This window comes from Oncorhynchus mykiss, chromosome 3, assembly GCF_013265735.2.
Source record: "Oncorhynchus mykiss isolate Arlee chromosome 3, USDA_OmykA_1.1, whole genome shotgun sequence".
Lineage (NCBI taxonomy): Eukaryota > Metazoa > Chordata > Actinopteri > Salmoniformes > Salmonidae > Oncorhynchus > Oncorhynchus mykiss.
In genome coordinates this window covers 43,580,732-43,600,688 of record NC_048567.1, presented here as the reverse complement: position 1 = coordinate 43,600,688, position 19,957 = coordinate 43,580,732, and the positions used below count along the sequence as shown (strand labels likewise).

Below are 19,957 nucleotides of genomic sequence, written 5' to 3'. Positions count from 1 at the left end.
AACAGCAGACTGGGATAAGGATGGATTGAATATGTCCGTAAACACACCAGCCAGCTGGTCTGCGCATGCTCTGAGGACGGGGCTGGGGATGTCTTCTGAGCCTGCAGCCTTGCGAGGGTTAACACGTTTAAATGTTTTACTCACATCGGCTGCAGTGAAGGAGAGTCCACAGGTTTTGGTAGCGGGCTGTGTCAGTGGCACTGTATTGTCCTCAAAGCGAGCAATGAAGTTGTTTAGTCTGTCTGGGAGCAAGACATCCTGGTCCGCGACGGGGCTGGTTTTCTTTTTGTATTCCGTGATTGACTGTAGACACTGCCACATACCTCTTGTCTGAGCTGTTGAATTGTGACTATACTTTGTCTCTATACTGATGCTTAGCTTGTTTGATTGCCTTGTGGAGGGAATAGCTACACTGTTTGTATTCGGTCATGTTTCGGGTCACCTTGCCCTGTTTAAAAGCATTGGTTTGCGCCATCAATCCATGGTTTCTGGTTTAGGAATATTTTAATAGTTGCTGTGGGTATGACATCGCTGATGCACTTGCTAATTAACTCGCTCACCGATTCAGCGTATTCGTCAATGTTATTGTTTGACGCAGTTCGGAACATATCCCAATCCATGTGATCGAAGCACTCTTCAAGTGTGGAATCAGATTGGTCAGACCAGCGCTGAACAGACCTGAGCACGGGAGCTTCCTGTTTTAGTCTCTGTCTATAGGCAGGTAGCAACAAAATGGGGTTTTACCAGCCCTGGTTGCATAATCGATATGCTGATTGAATTTAGGGAGTCTTGTTTTCAGATTAGCAAAACCATCAAGCGCTATGAAGAAACTGACCGACAGAGGAAAGGAAGACCTAGAGTTACCTCTGCTGCAGAGGATAAGTTCATTATAGTTACCAGCCTCAGAAATTGCAGCCCAAATACATGCTTCACAGATTTCAAGTAACAGACACATCTCAACTGTTCAGAAGAGACTGTGTGAATCAGGCCTTCATGGTCGAATGTGCTGTAAAGATACCGCTACTAAAGGATACCAATAAGCCAACAAGTGCTCAGCATATCTGGGAACTCCTTCAAGACTGTTGGAAAAGCATTCCAGTTGAAGCTGGTTGAGAGAATGCCAAGAGTGTGTAAAGCTGTCATCAAGGAAAGGGGTGGCTACTTTGAAGAATCTCAAATATGAAATGTATTTTTTAAATACTTTTTGGGTAATTATGTTATTCCATATGTGTTATTTCATAGTCTTGATGTCTTCACTATTATTGTACAATGTACAAAATAGTTTTAAAAAAGAAAAATCCTTGAATGAGTAGGTGTGTCCAAACTTCTGACTGGCGCTGTATATTATTTTATTTAACTGCTACATGTGCCCATCTCATTGATATCAAATTATTATAGCTACACAAACTGTTTTGGCACCCACCATGCGCCACATGCATAATGGTCATGTGAGGTGAAATGTGAATATTTTTTGGGACGTGAGCACTGTTTTTTTTTTGACCTAACAAAGATCCATTTCGGATTGAAATGTTGTCAATACAGCGATGAATTGGGCACTTTAACAATGTGCCGGGCTTGTTCTTTACATTTTCTCAGAAAAAGTTTATTCTCTGTCTGCTCTGTCTGCTCAGACAACTTTGCAGAACTGCTAAACTTAGAACCAATCAGAACTCCTATACATACACGTCGTGAAGAAGTCAGCCAAATGGCCTACTTCTCTACGATGTAAACACAGGCTGAAATAAAGTCGTGAGCTGCTGTGTGTGATGAAGAGGATTAAATCTAAAAGACTAAAATAAGATCCATATCTGTTTGAGGGCACTTGAGATATGCAGCATGCAATTAGAACTGTCTTGAAGAGGTAACTCTGTAGACCATTTAGCCAATTTTCTGAAAGCTGACTAGCCTAGCTAGCTAATGCTACTGTGTCAATTTGCCTGCTAGCTATTCAGTGACCACAATAAACAATACCTTTACTCATGTTCAACATGAACAAATCTTGATCAATTTTATTTGTGTGCGTTTCATTAATCTCTGCCAGTGAATTAAACTATTTCATGATTATACTGTATGTCTAATTTGAAGTAACTAGCTATTTGCAGGATGAAATACCATTAAATCATAGTTGCATGGAAACCTAAATAAAATCATGGAGATAGAAAGATGTGTGTCATGTATGCTAAAAAAATGAAGGTTTAAAACTACAGCACAGCTACAGTACATGCACACTAGATAACACATATGGCATAGCCTACACATACAGTATATTCAAACTTGCAATACAATCTTCTCCAAAAAACTGTTGGGTTAAATTTGTACAATGTGCTCCACAATAAGATTCTAAACCAGACTGTGAGATCCCAGGTGTTAGGAGCGGCCAAACAACATGGTGCATGCATAATGTTTGATGCATTGAGAAATACGTTTGGATCTCATTGAGAATGGTGAAAACCTGCAGGATTATAGAAAAAGCAGTTGGGAAATGAATGTTGGAATTTCATGTAGTTAATATTCAGTAAATGTGAATAAATTGAGGTGGTTTAATTAAAGGGATAGTTTGGGATTTTGTCGATACCATTTTTATGTCCCTGCGTTCAATTTGAAGGAATTTGCCAACTAGCATTAAGACATTCGCTAACTAGTGTTAGCGTAATGACTGGAAGTCTAACTTTCTTCATACTGGATGCAAAGTCATTAAAATGGCATCCATGAGTTCATCAAAATCAAATCAAATGTTATTCATCACATGTGCTGAATACAACGGGTGCATTTGCTTGGTTAAAAGCCCTTCCCAATGATGCAGATTTAAAAATAAAAAAATAAAAAAATACTAACACGAGGAATAAAATACACAAGAATTAAGCTATAAACAGGGAGTACCAGTACCTGATGATCAATGTGCAGGGTTATGAGGTATTTGAGCTAGGTATGTACATAAAGGCAGAGTAGGTATCATAATAGATCATAATAAGAGTAAGATTAAATAACAGTTTAGCAGCAGTTTATGGTTGTGTGTGTGTGTGTGTGTGTGTGTGTGTGTGTGTGTACAGTGCATTTGGAAAGAATTCAGACCCTTTGACTTTTTCCGCATTTTGTTATGTTACAGCCTTATTCTAAAATGGATTGTTTTTTCCCCTCATCAATCTACGCAGAATACCCATAATGTCAAAGCAAAAACAACTGAAAAAGCACATTTGCTCAGTACTTTGTTGAAGCACCTTTGGCAGTGATTACAGCCTTGAGTCTTCTTGGGTATGACACTACATGCTTGGTACACCTGTATTTGAGGAGTGTCTCCCATTCTTATCTGAAGATCTTCTCAAGCATTGTCAGTTTGGATGGGGATCGTAGCTGCACAACTATTTTCAGTTCTCTCCAGGGATGTTAGATCGGGTTCAAGTCCGGGCTCTGGCTGGACCACTCAAGGACATTCAGAGACTTGTCCAGAAGCCACTCCTCCATTGTCTTGGTAGTGTGCTTAGGGCGTTGTCCTGTTCGAATGTGAACATTTGCCCAAGTCTGAGGTCCTGAGCGCTCTGGAGCAGGTTTTTATCAAGTGTCTCTCTGTACTTTGCTACGTTCATCTTTCCCTCCATCCTGACTGGTCTCCCAGTCCCTGCCGCTGAAAAACATCCACACAGCATGATGCAGACAACACCATGCTTTACTGTAGGGATGGTGCCAGGCTTCTGCCCGACGTGAGCCTTGGCATTCAGGCCAAAGAGATCAATCTTTGTTTCATCAGACCAGAGAATCTTGTTTCTCATGATCTGAGAGTATTTTAGGTGCCTTTTGGCAAACTCCAAGCGGGCTGTCATATGCCTTTTACTGAAGAGTGGCTTCTGTCTGGCCACTCTACCATAAATGCGTGATTGGTGGAGTACGTTATAGATGGTTGTCCTTCTGGAAGGTTCTCCCATCTCCACTAAGGAACTCTGGAGCTCTGTCAGAATCACCATCGGGTTCTTGGTCCCCTGGCCCTGACCAAGGCCCTTCTCCCCTGATTGCTCTGTTTGGCCGGGCAGCCAGTCCTAGGAAAAGTATTGGTGGTTACAAACTTCTTCCATTTAAGAATGATGGAGGCCACTGTGTTCTTGGGGACCTTCAATGTAGCAGAAATGTTATGGTACCTCTCCCCAGATCTGTGCCTCGACACAATCCTGTCTCGGAGCTCTACGGACAATTCCTTTGACCTCATGGCTTGGTTTTGCACTGTCAACTGTGGAACCTTATACAGAGAGGTGTGTGCCTTTCCAAATCATATCAAATAAATTGCATTTACCACAGGTGGACTCCAATCAAGTTGTAGAAACATCTCAAGGATGATCAATGGAAACAGGATGCACCTGAGCTTCAAGTCTCATAGCAAAGGGTCTGAATACTTATGTAAATAAGGTATTTTATTTTTAATACATTTGCAAAAAAGTTTTTTTGCTTTGTCATTATGGGGTATTGTGTGTGTAGATTGATGAGGGAACAAAATACTTTTATCAATTTTTGAGTAAGGCTGTAATGTAACAAAATGTTGAAAAAGTGAAGAGGTCTCAATATTTCCCGAATGCACTGCATGTAGTGAATGTGAATGTACATAGTCAGTGCAAGATAGGGTCAATGCAGATAGTCTGTGTAACCATTTAATTAACTATTCAGCAATCTTATGGCTTTGAGGTAGAAGGTGTCTCTGAGCCTGTTGGGGCAAGAACCGATGCTCTGGTACCGTTTGCCAGACTTGTGAACAGTCTATGGCTTGGGTGGTTGAAGTCTCTTTTTTTTCGGCCTTCCTCTGACACTGCCTGAAATAGAGGTCCTGTATGGCAGGAAGCTCAGCCCCAGTGCACCACCCTTTGTAGCGCTTTGCGGTCGACGGCGGTGCATTTGCCATGCGAAGCAGTGATGCAGCCAGTCAAGATTTTTTCGTTGGTGCAGCTGTAGAACTTTTTGAGGATCCGATAGCCCATGCCAAATCTTTTCGGCCTCCTGAGGGGGAATAGGTGCTGTCATGTCCTCTCCACGACTGTACCGGTGTTTGTGGATTAGGGCTGTGGCAGTCACGAAATTTCATCAGCTGGTGATTGTCAAGCAAATAATTGTCGGTCTCACGGTAATTAAAACCTCTTTGGGATCGTACCCTTTTAAAAAAAAAATGTTCACCTAAAATGACATACCCAAATCTAACTGCCTGTAGCTCAGGACCTGAAGCAAGGAGAATATGCATATTCTTGATACCGTTTGAAAGGAAACACTTTGGAGTTTGTGGAAATGTGAAATGAATGTAGGATAATATAACACCTTACATCTGGTCAAATATAATACTAACAGAAAAACATGCGTTTTCTAATTATTATTTTTTTCATAATCTTTGAAATGCAAGAGAAAGGCCATACTATAATATTGCTGTTTAGGCTCAATTTAGATTTTGGCCACCAGATGGCAGCAGTGTGTGTGAAAGTTTCAGATTGATCCAGTGGAGCATTTCAATCAAGTCTGCCCAAATGTGTCAAATTGGTCAATTGATACATTTTCAAGTACATAACTATAGAGAACATACAAAAATTATATAGTAATACAAAATTATAGTTTACACACTCCCAGGAAGGTCATACATGGTGCTTCATGAGCTTATACACTAACTTTCACACATCTAGATGGCCAGGAGGGATAGGTGTGGAGCCAGAGACAGCAGAGGTTCAAACTGTAGAACCCAGTTCCTATAAATGGATTTCATCAAAGAAAACTATGCTACATTTTATGTCTTGGACTCTCAGGATGACAAATCGAGCAAGATTACTGAATGTAAGTACATTATTTACCTTCATAGGTGAATGTATCAAACCAGTTGCCGTGATAAGTTTTTTGTTGTTGTGCACTCCTCAAACAATAGCATGGTATTTTTTCACTGTAATAGCAACTTTAAATTGGACAGTGCAGTTAGATTAACAAGAATTTAAGCTTTCTGCCCATATAGGACATGTCCATGTCCTGGAAAGTTTGCTGTTACTTACAACTGTCATGCTAATAACATTAGCGCTCGTTAGCTCAACCGTCCCGGTCCCGTAGAGGTTAACCGTTAATTAACAGAAACACATTTAGCATCTCCTTGCTTCCACACATAAAGCTTTGGAAAATCGACATTTTAAAATGTCAAATAAATCCACGTAATCCATGTTGAGCGGCTAACAAAGAAATAAGCACTCATTTATGCTTAATTTAGAGTTATTAATGTAACTGTATTTGTTCTACAAACGTTGGGCTATATGCTTTGATTTTTAATTCATTGTAAGGCTTCATGATGCAACTCTAATGATGAAAGGCATGAGCTCTGCTTTGTTTTTTTTGGGGAAGCACTTGATAATGCCTCATATTTCCCGGCTGCATCCCCTTTGTGTGGCCATAATGCACCCCCAAAAAATCCATGCCTTTTGCAGCCCTTCTCCCTAAATGCTGCCTGCTCTGAAGCACCTCTCATCTCACTCATCTCACTCACATGGCTCTCCATCATGTGATCGGTCTTTCTCACAGGCTACTCACTGTTTATTATCTGTGCATAGTCACTTCACCCCTACCTACATGTACAAATGACTTCTAACCTGTACCCCCGCACACTGACTCGGTACCAGTGCCCCCTGTATATAGCCTCGTTATTGTTATGTTATTGTGTTACTTTTTATAATTTTTTACTTTAGTTTATTTGGTCATCATTTTCTTAACTCTTCTTGAACTGCACTGTTGGTTAAGGGCTTGTAAAGTAAGAATTTCACGGTAAGGTCTACACTTGTTGTATTTGGCGCATGTGATAAATAAAGTTTGATTTGATTTGAAGACCGACACATCGGGGACGCAACTATTCCCGTCCTTATCCAATTCCGAGGTGCATATTGAAGATATTGGAAGAACTGTTCACATTTACTTTTCGTCAGCCAACAAGATGTTTAGGCCTAACGAACAACAAAAGTACAAGTCTATGTCAATCTACTATCCCCCATAGTACAAAAGTTGACTGATTCTATTCTGTGTGAGGAAACAAATATTCCAAACATAGTCTGGGACGGTTGTTGGATGCGATAGATCCCAAATTAATACTATCACGAGCATCAAAAAACACGTTTTTATGCAATGAGGCTGACGCAACAGATCAGAGCTTTTAGATTAAAATGTTGATAAACTATTAGGCTATTTCCTCACATTATAAGCACAGCAATGTGCACACTGTAGTAGGCTTTAAGCACAAATGTTCCATTAGCGGGAAAACACCATCATCAAAAGTGACCACAAATGCGATTGTGCATGTATTGCTTTCATTACAAAGGTGCATTTTTATGGTGGAAATGATCCTCCCCAAACTTGAAACTCACATGCCTCTTATGTATGTCAGTTAGGCTCTACACCCTTTGTAAAGCGTAGTAATGTGCTTAATTTTAAGTATTTATTTGGCAACTTTAGTTGTAATACAAACCTCATTAAAACATATAGGCCTACGGGCTAGGCTACATGAGGTGTGTGACTATGATTAGAAAAAGTTGCAAAAAAAAGTAATTGCTTCTTATGCTGGACATCATTCAAGTGATAATATATAATTCACAAGTGATAAGCTAATATTGTCACCCATCAGACAATTGAATCTTGCCTTACGTATACTGTACTAAATAATATATGTGTGAAATGTGTTTTGATTTTGATTGGACCAGTATTGCGCACAAAAAATACATGTCATCTATGCACTTAAATAGCTAATGGAGGACGTTTTTCCCAGTGGTTTATTTTCATGCCAGCCAGGTAGGCTATACTCCTGCTGTAAATATAAGCAATGTGCTTAATATTAGGAAAGTTGAAAAATAAATATAGTAGGCCTAGCCTATAGAAAGCTGATCCTCCTCTTTTCAGTCTGTTTTCTCTTGCAATTGCATAGCCTATTGAAATGTTGTGCAACATGAGCTCATGGGCCGTCAAGTGTTTGATTTTCGAATATATTTGCATTAATGTCAGAGTGATTAGAGGGACAATATAGTGCTGAGTACCAGGCAGTTAGGAAGTTTGGCAGGCTACTAATGACCATCAGCAGCATAAGGGCTTGGAGAAGCCCAATTACCATGACTAGACGGTCATGTGGAATTTTACTGCCTTCATGACTCGTGACCGTTGGTGTGGTGGTAATATGGTCACCGCAACAGCCCATATAAGGACCATGTTAAGTCCTTAGTGCTGTAGATGCCAAGGAACTTGAAGCTCTTGACCCGCTCCGTTACAGCCTCGTCGATGTGGATGGGGGCGTGCTGTTCCATCTTTCTCCTGTAGTCTACGATCAGCTCCTTGGTCTTACTGGCATTGAGGGAGAGGTTGTTGTTCTGTCACCACAATGCCACGCCTCTGACCTCCTCCCTGTATGCTGCCTTATCACCGTCAGTGATCAAGCCTACCACCGTCGTGTCATCAGAAAACTCTGATGTCATGCGTGGCCACACAGTCGTGGGTGACAGGGAGTACAGGAAAGGACTACGCACTGGTGTTGAGGGTCAGTGTAGTGGAGGTGTTGTTGCCCACCCACACCACCTGGGGCCGGCCCGTCAGAAAGTCCATGATCCAGTTGTAGAGGGAGCTATTCAGTCCCAGGGTTCCCGAGCTTGGTGACGATCTTGGAGGGGACTATGGTGTTGAACGCTGACCTGTACTCTCCTCACAGGTGAGTGAATCAATTCATGCTTGGTGAATAGCACTTGGTTTATATCTCTGGTAGCAGGACACATGGAGAGCTGAATATATAATGGGAGACAAAAGTGAGACACAACAATGAATAAAAAATAGTTTAACAGCAAAGGATTGTAGTTTATGAGCTAGAAAGAAACATCCTGGCAGTCTAAATAATGACAACATAACTAGGCTACTAGGATAGAAGCAGAGTTCTCTGCAATCATCCTACTTCAACTATTGACAGGGATGTGTCAGTATGAATGAAATTAATGGGTCCTGCCATGATGACTGTATTGTGTTAGCTTTACACTACTTGTTCTATAGCTTTTTGCATTCTTAAACAGTTTCTTGGAATAGACTGATAGCTAAAGCTCCCTGTACCTATATGACATGCTAGTTATAAAGCAATCTGCTCCTGCTAGCTAGCAACAGGTCTACTTATTGTAGCCAACTATCTAGCTACTTAATCAATGTTGAAGCATCCTAAGTTGATAGTCATTTTACAGCTTGCATTGATGGTATAACACTTTACCTGATAGCAGTTTGTCGGACAGAGATCTCCTTCGAGCAGTCACCAGCTGTGTTTACTCACTTAGCTACTCAGAGCGTGATTGGCAGACGTGATTAGCAGAGATGGTACACATTGGCGGTGTTTGCATGTCCAGCTAGCGAACTCAAAAGTTTGTATTTTTTTTTATGAGCAAGAATTGACACTGCCAACATAACAGAAATGTGTTCAGAATAAATAAATATACACAATATGTAAAATCTAGCTCTTCCCTCTCCAGGGACCAATCATCTCAAAAACTGAAGACATATCCTCCTGCAGTCCCCATTCTGTTGAATATGTGATGTACTGAATATCTATTGGCACACAGCATTCGTCTCTGCTTTTATATGACGGAAATGTCAAGCGGTTTGATTTATTATCATTCAAATTTACCCCCTGGGATATTTATTAGCATTATGCATTCCACATACTCACCATCTACCTACATATACATCCACCTAAGTCCCCACAAAATATTCACCCCTGTACAGTTACAGTAGATATGCAACAGTATGACCAACAGTAAGGAAAGGTGTTCCTAATGTTTTGTATAATAATCCAATTTATTTTATACTCATATAATTGCTCAGAGTAAGAGATCTGATCACACTTTATTTGGATGGTCTGGATTTTCCATCTGTCGATGCACTACAAAATGTTTGGCACCACTGTTTTCAATACTCCAGCACCCTCCCCTTGTGAGAATAATGCCTTGAGACTTTTTTCTGAAATGTTTTTATGAGGTATGAGAACACATTGGGAGGGATCTCAGACCATTCCTCCATACATAATATTTCCAGATCCTTGATATCCTTCAGATGTGCTACCTACCGCCTGCGCTTATATTTACCATTGCATTAGATTTGTTCAAATAGAGCCCTGAGAAATAATGGCATTTTTTTGTATCGTATTTTGTTTATGGTCTCTGCTGCTGTATGACAATAAATATCCAATCTGGATCTATCTAGCTAATATTCTTTTTATAATGGTTCAATCTGATACAGTTTTTGAAAAATAGTGTACCGTAAGAGGCAACGGGAGTCATAAAACGGTTACAGACTTCATCGTTGCAAGCATGTCCTTATCACACACCTGTTAAGATTTTATTTCCTGAACATTCCTGCTAGCACATTCTGTTAAATAGCCCTATTATGCTATGTTTAGCGTGAATTAAAATTGCCCTCTATGCAAGGAGCCCTCCAGCCCAGTGCTGACAAACACAGAGAGCAGGGCTTGGCATAATGGTTCTGGGAGACAGAGAGTCATTCCTCAATGTGACAGCAGTGTACTGCGGGCAGCAGCAAAAAAGGGACACTTTAACCTTTTTATCAGGCACAGAAGACCAGGAGAAGATACCCAAATGTGCGCACACACTTTACTTTCTCTCTCTCTTGCTCTCTTCTTTCATACCCTTGCATTAAGGAGCAAGGGCAAACAGCTTAGTGGGTGTAGACAATAGGATAAGGAGATTACATTTCTCCCCTCAAAGTGATTAAGGTTTCACCTAAAAATCCTCTGTCTTCTTTCCTCAATTACTGCCTGAGTATTACTGTTGTTTACCTAGCCTGTCATAGCATGTCCTGTCTCTTTAACCTTCATGGTGATACTGTATGTTATTTCTGGGATAGTGAAAGCTTTGAATCAAATACACTACATGACCAAAAGTATGCATACACCTGCTTGTCAAAAATCTAATTCCACAATCATGGGCATTGATATGGAGTTGGTCTCCCCTATGCTGTTATAACAGCCTCCACTCTTCTAGGAAGGCTTTCCACTAGACGATGGAACATTGCTGCGGGGACTTGCTTCCATTCAGCCACAAGAACATTTGTGAGGTCGGGCACTGCTGTTGGGCAATTAGGCCTGGTTTGCAGTAGGCATTCCAATTCATGCCAAAGGTGTTTGATAGGGTTGAGCTCAGGGCTCTGTGCAGGCCAGTCAAGTTCTTCCACACCGATCATTTCTGTATGGACCTTGCTTTGTGCACGGGGCCATTGTCATGCTGAAACAGGAAAGGGCCTTCTCCAAACTGTTGCCACAAAGTTGGAAGCACAGAATCATCTAGAATATCAGTGTATGCTGTGACATTAAGATTTCCCTTCACTGGAACTAAAGGGCCTAGCCTGAAACATGAAAAACCTCCCCAGACCATTATTCTTCCTCCACCAAACTTTAAAGTCTGCGCTATGCGTTGGGGCAGGTAGCGTTCTCCTGGCATCCACTAAAACCCAGATTAGTCCGATGGACTGCCAGATGGTGAAGCCTAATTCATCACCCCAGAGAACGTGTTTCCACAATGGAGGCGATCTTTACACTCCACTCCAGTCAATGCTTGACATTGCGTTGACCGGGACAGATCCAGCAGAAATGTGACAAACTGACTTGTTAGAAATGTGGCATGCTATGACGGTGCCATGTTGAAAGTCACTCAGCTCTTCAGTAATGTTTGTCTATGGAGATTGCATAGCTGTGTCCTGGTTTTTTATACACCTACAGCAAAGGGTGTGGCTGAAATAGCCAAATCCACTAATTTGAAGGGGTGTCGGCATACTTCATATTAATAGTGTATCATTTTGACCAATCAACAAAATGTAATCTCGGTTGCATACAAATTATGGCATGAATCTCAACATGTACACATTCCTTTTCTTATTTTTTTGTTACCAAGAAATGCATGCATAACCTTACAGTCTATTTAATTTCGTACCACATTTATTGTGGAGACGTTACAAGGCTAACTGAACAGTAGGTATTTCGCAATGGTGCACCTGCTCTGATGAAGGTCGACCGACCGAAAGCTCAGCCACAATTAAAGAAAGTTGCATCTGACTGGAAGTGTGCAGAGACTTTTTCCTGTTTCTCCAGTTTTGCCTTTTGCCTCGAGCCCCTTCACTAATCAGCTCTGGGTGTGTGGTAGATTCTGCCTATTACGCACCTGCTCTGTCAAAAGACAACTGCAGATGATTTAGTTCAATATCGATCATGGCCCCTGCAGGTTTTGTATAAATGATGCAATTTGTCATGTGTACAAACCCAGACTCACCTACACTATATATACAAAAAAAGTATGTGGACACCCTTTCAAAGTAGTGGATTCGGCTATTTCAGCCACAGCCGTTGCTGACAGGTGTATAAAATTGAGCACACAGCCATGCTATCTCTATAGACAAACCTTGGCAGTACAATTGCCTTACTGAAGAGCTCAGTGACTGTCATCATGGCACCGTCATAGGATGCCACCTTTCCAACAAGTCAGTTTAACACATTTCTTCTCTGCTAGAGCTGTCCTGTTGAAATGTAAGTACTGTTGCTCCTAGAAACGTCTAGGAGCAACAACAGCTCAGTCGCGAAGTGGTAGGCCACACAAGCTCACAGAACGGAACCGCCGAGTGCTGAAGCAACAGTTTGGGGAAGGCCCTTTCCTATTTCAGCATGACAATGCCCTCGTGCACAAAGCGAGGTCCATAAAGTAATGGTTTGGTGTTGAAGAACTTGACTGGGCTGTACAGAGCCTTTACCTCAACTCCATCGAACACCTTTGGGATGAACTGGAACGCTGATTGCAAACCAGGCCTAGTTGCCCAACATCAATGCCCAACCTGACTAATACTCTTGTGGCTGAATGGAAGCAAGTCCCCACAGCAATGCTCCAACGTCTAGTGGAAAGCCTTCCCAGAAGAGTGGAGGCTGTTGTAGCGGCAAAGGTGGGACCAACTTCATATTAATGCCCATGATTTTGGAACAACATTTTTGATGAGCAGGTATCCACATACTTTTGGTAATGTAGTGTACCTGTCACTTTAAGTATTGTGGGTGAGAGTGATAGGAATAACATGTACTTTCAGCTTCTTAGTGTTCATAGCCATGGTTATTAACTGTACCGCAGAAATGATACGTAAATCATAGAAAATAGACGTTTTGGTGGCAGCTGCAGAGAAGTACTTGGGTGTATGAGATTTTAATGCAGAGAAGTTACATGGTGTGTTGAATGATAGTGTCCCATCCTCCTGGCTGCTGGCCTGGTGTAGGATCAGATAGTGCAAAATGCAAAATAGTGCAAAAAAGTGATGGAATGGGGGTTTTAATGTGTGTAAGGTTAGTTGGTAGTGCAATTTTTCTTCCCTTTCCCCGTTCTTTTGCCCTTCTCTTTTTGTGTCACAAAGTGTAATGAATTCACACTCCAGTAGTGTTGGTGGAAAAGCAGAGCTTGATAAGAGAAATAGATTAATAGGGAGGCCTCACTCTAGTACAGTAGGTGGCGGTGTATGCACCTTTCAGTTGGTTGATATTCACCAAAACAAATTTAAAGAAGAAGTATGGGTTCATGGTACACACTCTTTGCATGCCATTTGGCCTAGTGGCTGGTGCTATAAGTCATGATGGGCGTAGATTTCAGCACGTATACGGCTGCTCACACTGTCGACAAAATTCTGGATTGTGGAATCTCTTCTACACACCGTGACATGTTGTCTAAAACTTGGCATACACTGCATGACTTTCAAAATCTTAACATCACTGAATCTCTCATATTAAACAACCATCTTTCCTGTAGTATTGTGTTTTGTAAATTTTAGTTCACCTTTATTTAACCATGTAAGCCAGTTGAGAACAAGTTCTCATTTACAACTGCGACCTGCGCAAGATAAAGCCAAGCAGTGCGACACAAACAACAACACAGATTTACACATGGAATAAACAAACGTACAGTCAATAACACAATAGGAAAGTCTATATACAGTGTGGGCAAATGAAGTAAGATTAGGGAGATAAGGCAATAAATAGGCCGTAGTGGAGAAATACTTACAATTTAGCAAATAAACACTGGAGTGATAGATGTGCAGAAGATGAATGTGAAAGTAAAGATACTGGAGTGCAAAGGAGAAGAAACAAAAAGAAGCAATATGGGGATGAGGTAGTTGGGTGGGCTATTTACAGATTGGCTAAGTACAGGTGCAATGATCTGTAAGCTGCTCTGACAGCTAATGCTTAAAGTTAATGAGGGAGATATGAGTCTCCAGCTTCAGAGACTTTTGCAGTTCGTTCCAGTCATTGGCAGCAGAGAACTGGAAGGAAAGGCGGCCAAAGGAGAAATTGGCTTTGTGGGAGACCAGTGAAATATACAGTGCCTTGCGAAAGTATTCGGCCCCCTTGAACTTTGCGACCTTTTGCCACATTTCAGGCTTCAAACATGAAGATATAAAACTGTATTTTTTTGTGAAGAATCAACAACAAGTGGGACACAATCAAGAAGTGGAACGACATTTAAAGGATATTTCAACTTTTTTAACAAATCAAAAACTGAAAAATTGGGCGTGCAAAATTATTCAGCCCCCTTAAGTTAATACTTTGTAGCGCCACCTTTTGCTGCGATTACAGCTGTAAGTCGCTTGGGGTATGTCTCTATCAGTTTTGCACATCGAGAGACTGGCATTTTTTCCCATTCCTCCTTGCAAAACAGCTCGAGCTCAGTGAGGTTGGATGGAGAGCATTTGTGAACAGCAGTTTTCAGTTCTTTCCACAGATTCTCGATTGGATTCAGGTCTGGACTTTGACTTGACCATTCTAACACCTGGATATGTTTATTTTTGAACCATTCCATTGTAGATTTTGCTTTATGTTTTGGATCATTGTCTTGTTGGAAGACAAATCTCCGTCCCAGTCTCAGGTCTTTTGCAGACTCCATCAGGTTTTCTTCCAGAAAGGTCCTGTATTTGGCTCCATCCATCTTCCCATCAATTTGAACCATCTTCCCTGTCCCTGCTGAAGAAAAGCAGGCCCAAACCATGATGCTGCCACCACCATGTTTGACAGTGGGGATGGTGTGTTCAGGGTGATGAGCTGTGTTGCTTTTACGCCAAACATAACGTTTTGCATTGTTGCCAAAAAGTTCAATTTTGGTTTCATCTGACCAGAGCACCTTCTTCCACATGTTTGGTGTGTCTCCCAGGTGGCTTGTGGCAAACTTTAAACGACACTTTTTATGGATATCTTTAAGAAATGTCTTTCTTCTTGCCACTCTTCCATAAAGGCCAGATTTGTGCAATATTGGACTGATTGTTGTCCTATGGACAGAGTCTCCCACCTCAGCTGTAGATCTCTGCAGTTCATCCAGAGTGATCATGGGCCTTTTGGCTGCATCTCTGATCAGTCTTCTCCTTGTATGAGCTGAAAGTTTAGAGGGACGGCCAGGTCTTGGTAGATTTGCAGTGGTCTGATACTCCTTCCATTTCTATATTTACGCTTGCACAGTGCTCCTTGGGATGTTTAAAGCTTGGGAAATCTTTTTGTATCCAAATCCGGCTTTAAACTTCTTCACAACAGTATCTCGGACCTGCCTGGTGTGTTCCTTGTTCTTCATGATACTCTCTGCGCTTTTAACGGACCTCTGAGACTATCACAGTGCAGGTGCATTTATACGGAGACTTGATTACACACAGGTGGATTGTATTTATCATCATTAGTCATTTAGGTCAACATTGGATCATTCAGAGATCCTCACTGAACTTCTGGAGAGAGTTTGCTGCACTGAAAGAAAAGGGGCTGAATAATTTTGCACGCCCAATTTTTCAGTTTTTGATTTGTTAAAAAAAATTGAAATATCCAATAAATGTCGTTCCACTTCATGATTGTGTCCCACTTGTTGTTGATTCTTCACAAAAAAATACAGTTTTATATCTTTATATTTGAGGCCTGAAATGTGGCAAAAGGTCGCAAAGTTCAAGGGCGCCGAATACTTTCGCAAGGCACTGTAAGTATGCCTTCAGGATTATATGGTAAAGTTGGCCTCATGTTTCCCCCTGTATATAGCCTCGTTATTGTTATTTTATTGTGTTACTTTTTATTACATTTTTTAGTTTAGTTCATTTAGTTTATTTCTTGAACTGCATTGTTGGTTAAGGGCTTGTAAGTATTCGGTGCATGTCACAAATACAATTTGATTTGATTACATGCATAAGCCCCCGATCAAATAAACAAGACCAAGGACATCCAAACACCACCAGTCACAGTTTTTAATGAAGCCAGCAACGCTTATACCAAATGTATTGTTTTGAAACAAAATAAAAATATCACATTGGGGGAGAGAGAGATCGCGTCATCAACCTTTAGATTGCTTAGAACACCAGTAAAATAAAATATACTGTATGCTAACTGTGAAACATTTACTATATAATCAGCAGTTCACATGATTACATCTACAGCTAATCCATGCTTTGGTCACTTCTAGATTAGACTACTACAATGCTCTACTCTACCCGGATAAAACACAAAATAAACTTCAGTTAGTGCTAAATACGGCTACTAGAATCGTGACTAGATCAAAACAATTCAATCATATTACTCCAGTGCTAGCCTCTAGCCTCTGGCTCCTGATAAGGCTAGGACTGATTTCAAGATGTTACTGCTAACCTACAAAGCATTATATGGACTTGCTCTTACCTTTCTCTCCAATTTGGTCCTGCAATACATACCTACATGTACGGTATGGTCACAAGATGCAGGCCTCCTTATTGTCCCTAGAATTTCTAAGCAAGCAGCTGGAGGCAGGGGTTTCTCCTATAGAGCTACATTTTTATGGAATAGTCTGCCTATCCATGTGAGAAACGCAGACTCGTTCTCAACCATTTAGTCTTTACTGAAGATTCATCCTATGATTAAGTGTGGCCCAGGCGTGCTAATGTGAACGGCAAGGCACTGGAGTGATGAACCGCCCTTGCTGTCTCTGCCTGGCTGGCTCCTTTCTCTCCACTGGTATTCTCTGCCTCTGACCCTATTACAGGGGTTGAGTCACTGGCTTACTAGTGCTCTCTCTTGCTGTCCCAAGGAGGGGGACGTCAAGTCGTGCCAGGCTTTTTTCCCCAATATACTCGACTTTAGCGGGTTGAGTCACTGACATGATCTTCCTGTCCGGTTTTGTGCCCCTTCGGTCTAGTGCGGTGGGAGGTCTGTTGATATCCCTCTAGTTGTATGGGGGCTTTGCTTTGGCAACGTGGGTGGGGTTTATGTCCTGCATGGTCGGCCTTGTCCGAGGGGTATCATCAGACAGAGCCACATTGTCCCCCGACCCCTCCTGTCTCAGACTATTGCAGCATAGATACTGGAGACTATGTGCCGGGGGGCTAGGGTCATTCTGCCCGATCTGGTGTAATTATCCTGTCTTATCTGGTGTCATGTGTGATCTTAGGTATGCTCCCTCTAATTTTCCGCACTCTCTCTGTCTCCCCTCCCTGAGGGCTTGAGCCCTGGGACCTTGCCTCAGGACTACCTCGCCTGACAACTCCTGGCTGTCTCCATCCCGTCCATCTGGTCGTGCTGCTGATCCAGTTTCTGCTATTTTTCCTGTGGCTATGAAACCTTGACCTGCTCCTCGGACGTGCTACCTTGTCGCACTGCTACTCCAGTTTGAACTGTTCTGCTTGTGGCTATGGAACTGTGACCTGTTCACCGGATGTGCTATCTTGTCCCAGACCAGCTATTCTCTCTCTCTCTGTCTCACACACACCCACACACCCACCCACACACTCCTGCTGTCTCAAACTCTGAAAGCCAGCTGACATTTACTCCCGAGGTGCTGAACTGTTGCACCATCTACAATCACTGTGATTATTAATTGACCCTGCTGGTCATCTATGAACGTTTGAACATCTTGAAGAACAACCTGGCCTTAATGGCCATGTACTATTATCATCTCTAGCTGGCACAGCCAGAAGAGGACTGGCCACCCCTCAGAGCCTGGTTCTTCTCTAGGTTTCTCCCTAGGTTCTTGCCTTTCTAGAGTTTTTCCTAGCCACCGTGCTTCTACATTTGCATTGCTTGCTCTTTGGGATTTTAGGCTGGGTTTCTGTATAGCACTTTGGGACATCTGCTGATGTAAAAACGGCTTCATAAATACATGTAATTGATTGATTATCTTGGCAAAGGAAAAATGCTCATAAAAGTTCAGAGAAATAAGCTTTTTGAGCGTTTAGAACATTTCTGGGATCTTTTATTTCAGCTCATTGAACTGGGACCAACACTTTACATGTTGTGTTTATATTGTTGTTCAGTGTAATCTCAAAGTTTTCCGGAATGCCATGTGCATCCATTTATATCAGTACATTTGTAACAGCCTAAATATTGCTAAAACTTCTATTTTATCAAATAAGTCTCACGTAATTCGACACAATTCATAGACCTCCATGCAAAAAATGGCTTATCTCATAAAGACTGAATTTTGGGCAGAGTAAATCTTCTGGCTTCGCCTCTTCATCTCTAGCGTCATGGACCGACTGTCCGGTTGGGAGATGTTTCTTTTTTGTTTCCACTTCTACTTTCAACTTGCTACAAATTCGTTATGAATATTAACCTTTTCTTCTCTCTTCCTCCCTCTTTCTATCTCTGTCTCTCTCTCTGAAGGATGTGCCGGATTTTGGGCCAGACAGGAACTGGAAAGGTATCGCCATCTCTCTGCTGGTCATCATGGTCATACTGTCACTCATTGGACTGGCCATCGTTCTTCTTTCCAAAAGTAAATTTCTGGAGTTATTTTCTTTTACATATAATCTCAAAACCTGATTCAAATCATTTCAAAAGGTTCTAACTTTTCACCATTCTCAATAAATGCAGCTTTTCAAAAACAGACGACAAGCTACCTTCTTAGAATTTTGTCTTACAATTTAAAACTAGCACCTTTCATTTAAGTTAAAAGTTCAACACTCCATTGCCTTTCTTTTAAGCAAATGGAGGTTATTTAATTGTGAGGGAATACTCTGGGATGATTACCATTTTCAGAGACAATGTGCGCATTCGAGCGGATAACTTTTGGCAAGACTTTGACCAACGTTGGTCACCGCTTTTCAAAGTGTGTTGCATTTTGGGTAATAAAAAACAATCTGACTTGTTAACTGCATGATCTTTACCACAACCGTGTGATCAAAGGTCATGAACTTTCAACTCCAGTCGAATATAATTTCGGCAGTTGCTCCTCACAAACTACAACTTGAAGTCGGAACCAAAGCATTTTGGGAGACAACCTTGTGTTTCTTTTGGAAGCAAAAGGCACTACATGCTCATACAGTATATGGTTGATGTCACAACCTATCATTGGTTATTATCAATGCATGTTTTAGGAGGATGACTATTTAGAGCTTAAATACATATTTATCCGTACATCCTTACAATCTAATTACATAGTCCTACATGTGATCTACATTTCTAACAAAATAAATGAAATATCCCACTTGTGACAATATAGCTAATGTATTTATCTAGATGTTACTGAAACGTTATGTCCCATGTTATAGCCTCCAATTGGTCTTGTCTGTGTTATTGTTGTCACCAAACAAATTAAAATGTCTTAATTGTCTATTAAGTGTGAATAAAATGCAATACATATTGTAGGCTATACAGTACATGGGTTATTGTAGGGGAATTCTACACTGGCAATTTTATAGGTTTAATCTGTGCCTGGGAAACAGGCCCTTAATGAGCACGTACCCCAGACACCAGTCGTGGGGTCAATACCAACAGCATTTGACCCCTTGGCATATTGTTTGGCATATTGTTTACCCAGCAACTTATTTGAGCTGATGTACATGTATAGTCTAATACTTTTCATATTGTTTACCCAGTAATTTATGTGGACTGATTTACATGTACAGTATAGTCTAATCATTTTCTGTAAAGTGAGTGTTTTGTCCTTCATGTGATTGAATCAAATTTTGTTTATTTCAGAACCCAGTA

The 19,957-nt window shown here is 41.2% G+C and overlaps 1 protein-coding gene across 1 annotated transcript in view; it reads left to right on the top strand.

Annotated features, from left to right (window-relative positions):
* The window catches only part of LOC110519993 (inactive dipeptidyl peptidase 10-like), a 104,840-nt gene that overhangs the window by 25,482 nt on the left and 59,401 nt on the right, over window positions 1–19,957 (top strand). The window contains exon 2 of the mRNA XM_021596933.2: window positions 18,632–18,743. Coding sequence (XP_021452608.2) covers window positions 18,632–18,743 — 112 coding nt within the window. The remainder of the gene's footprint in view (window positions 1–18,631; window positions 18,744–19,957) is intronic.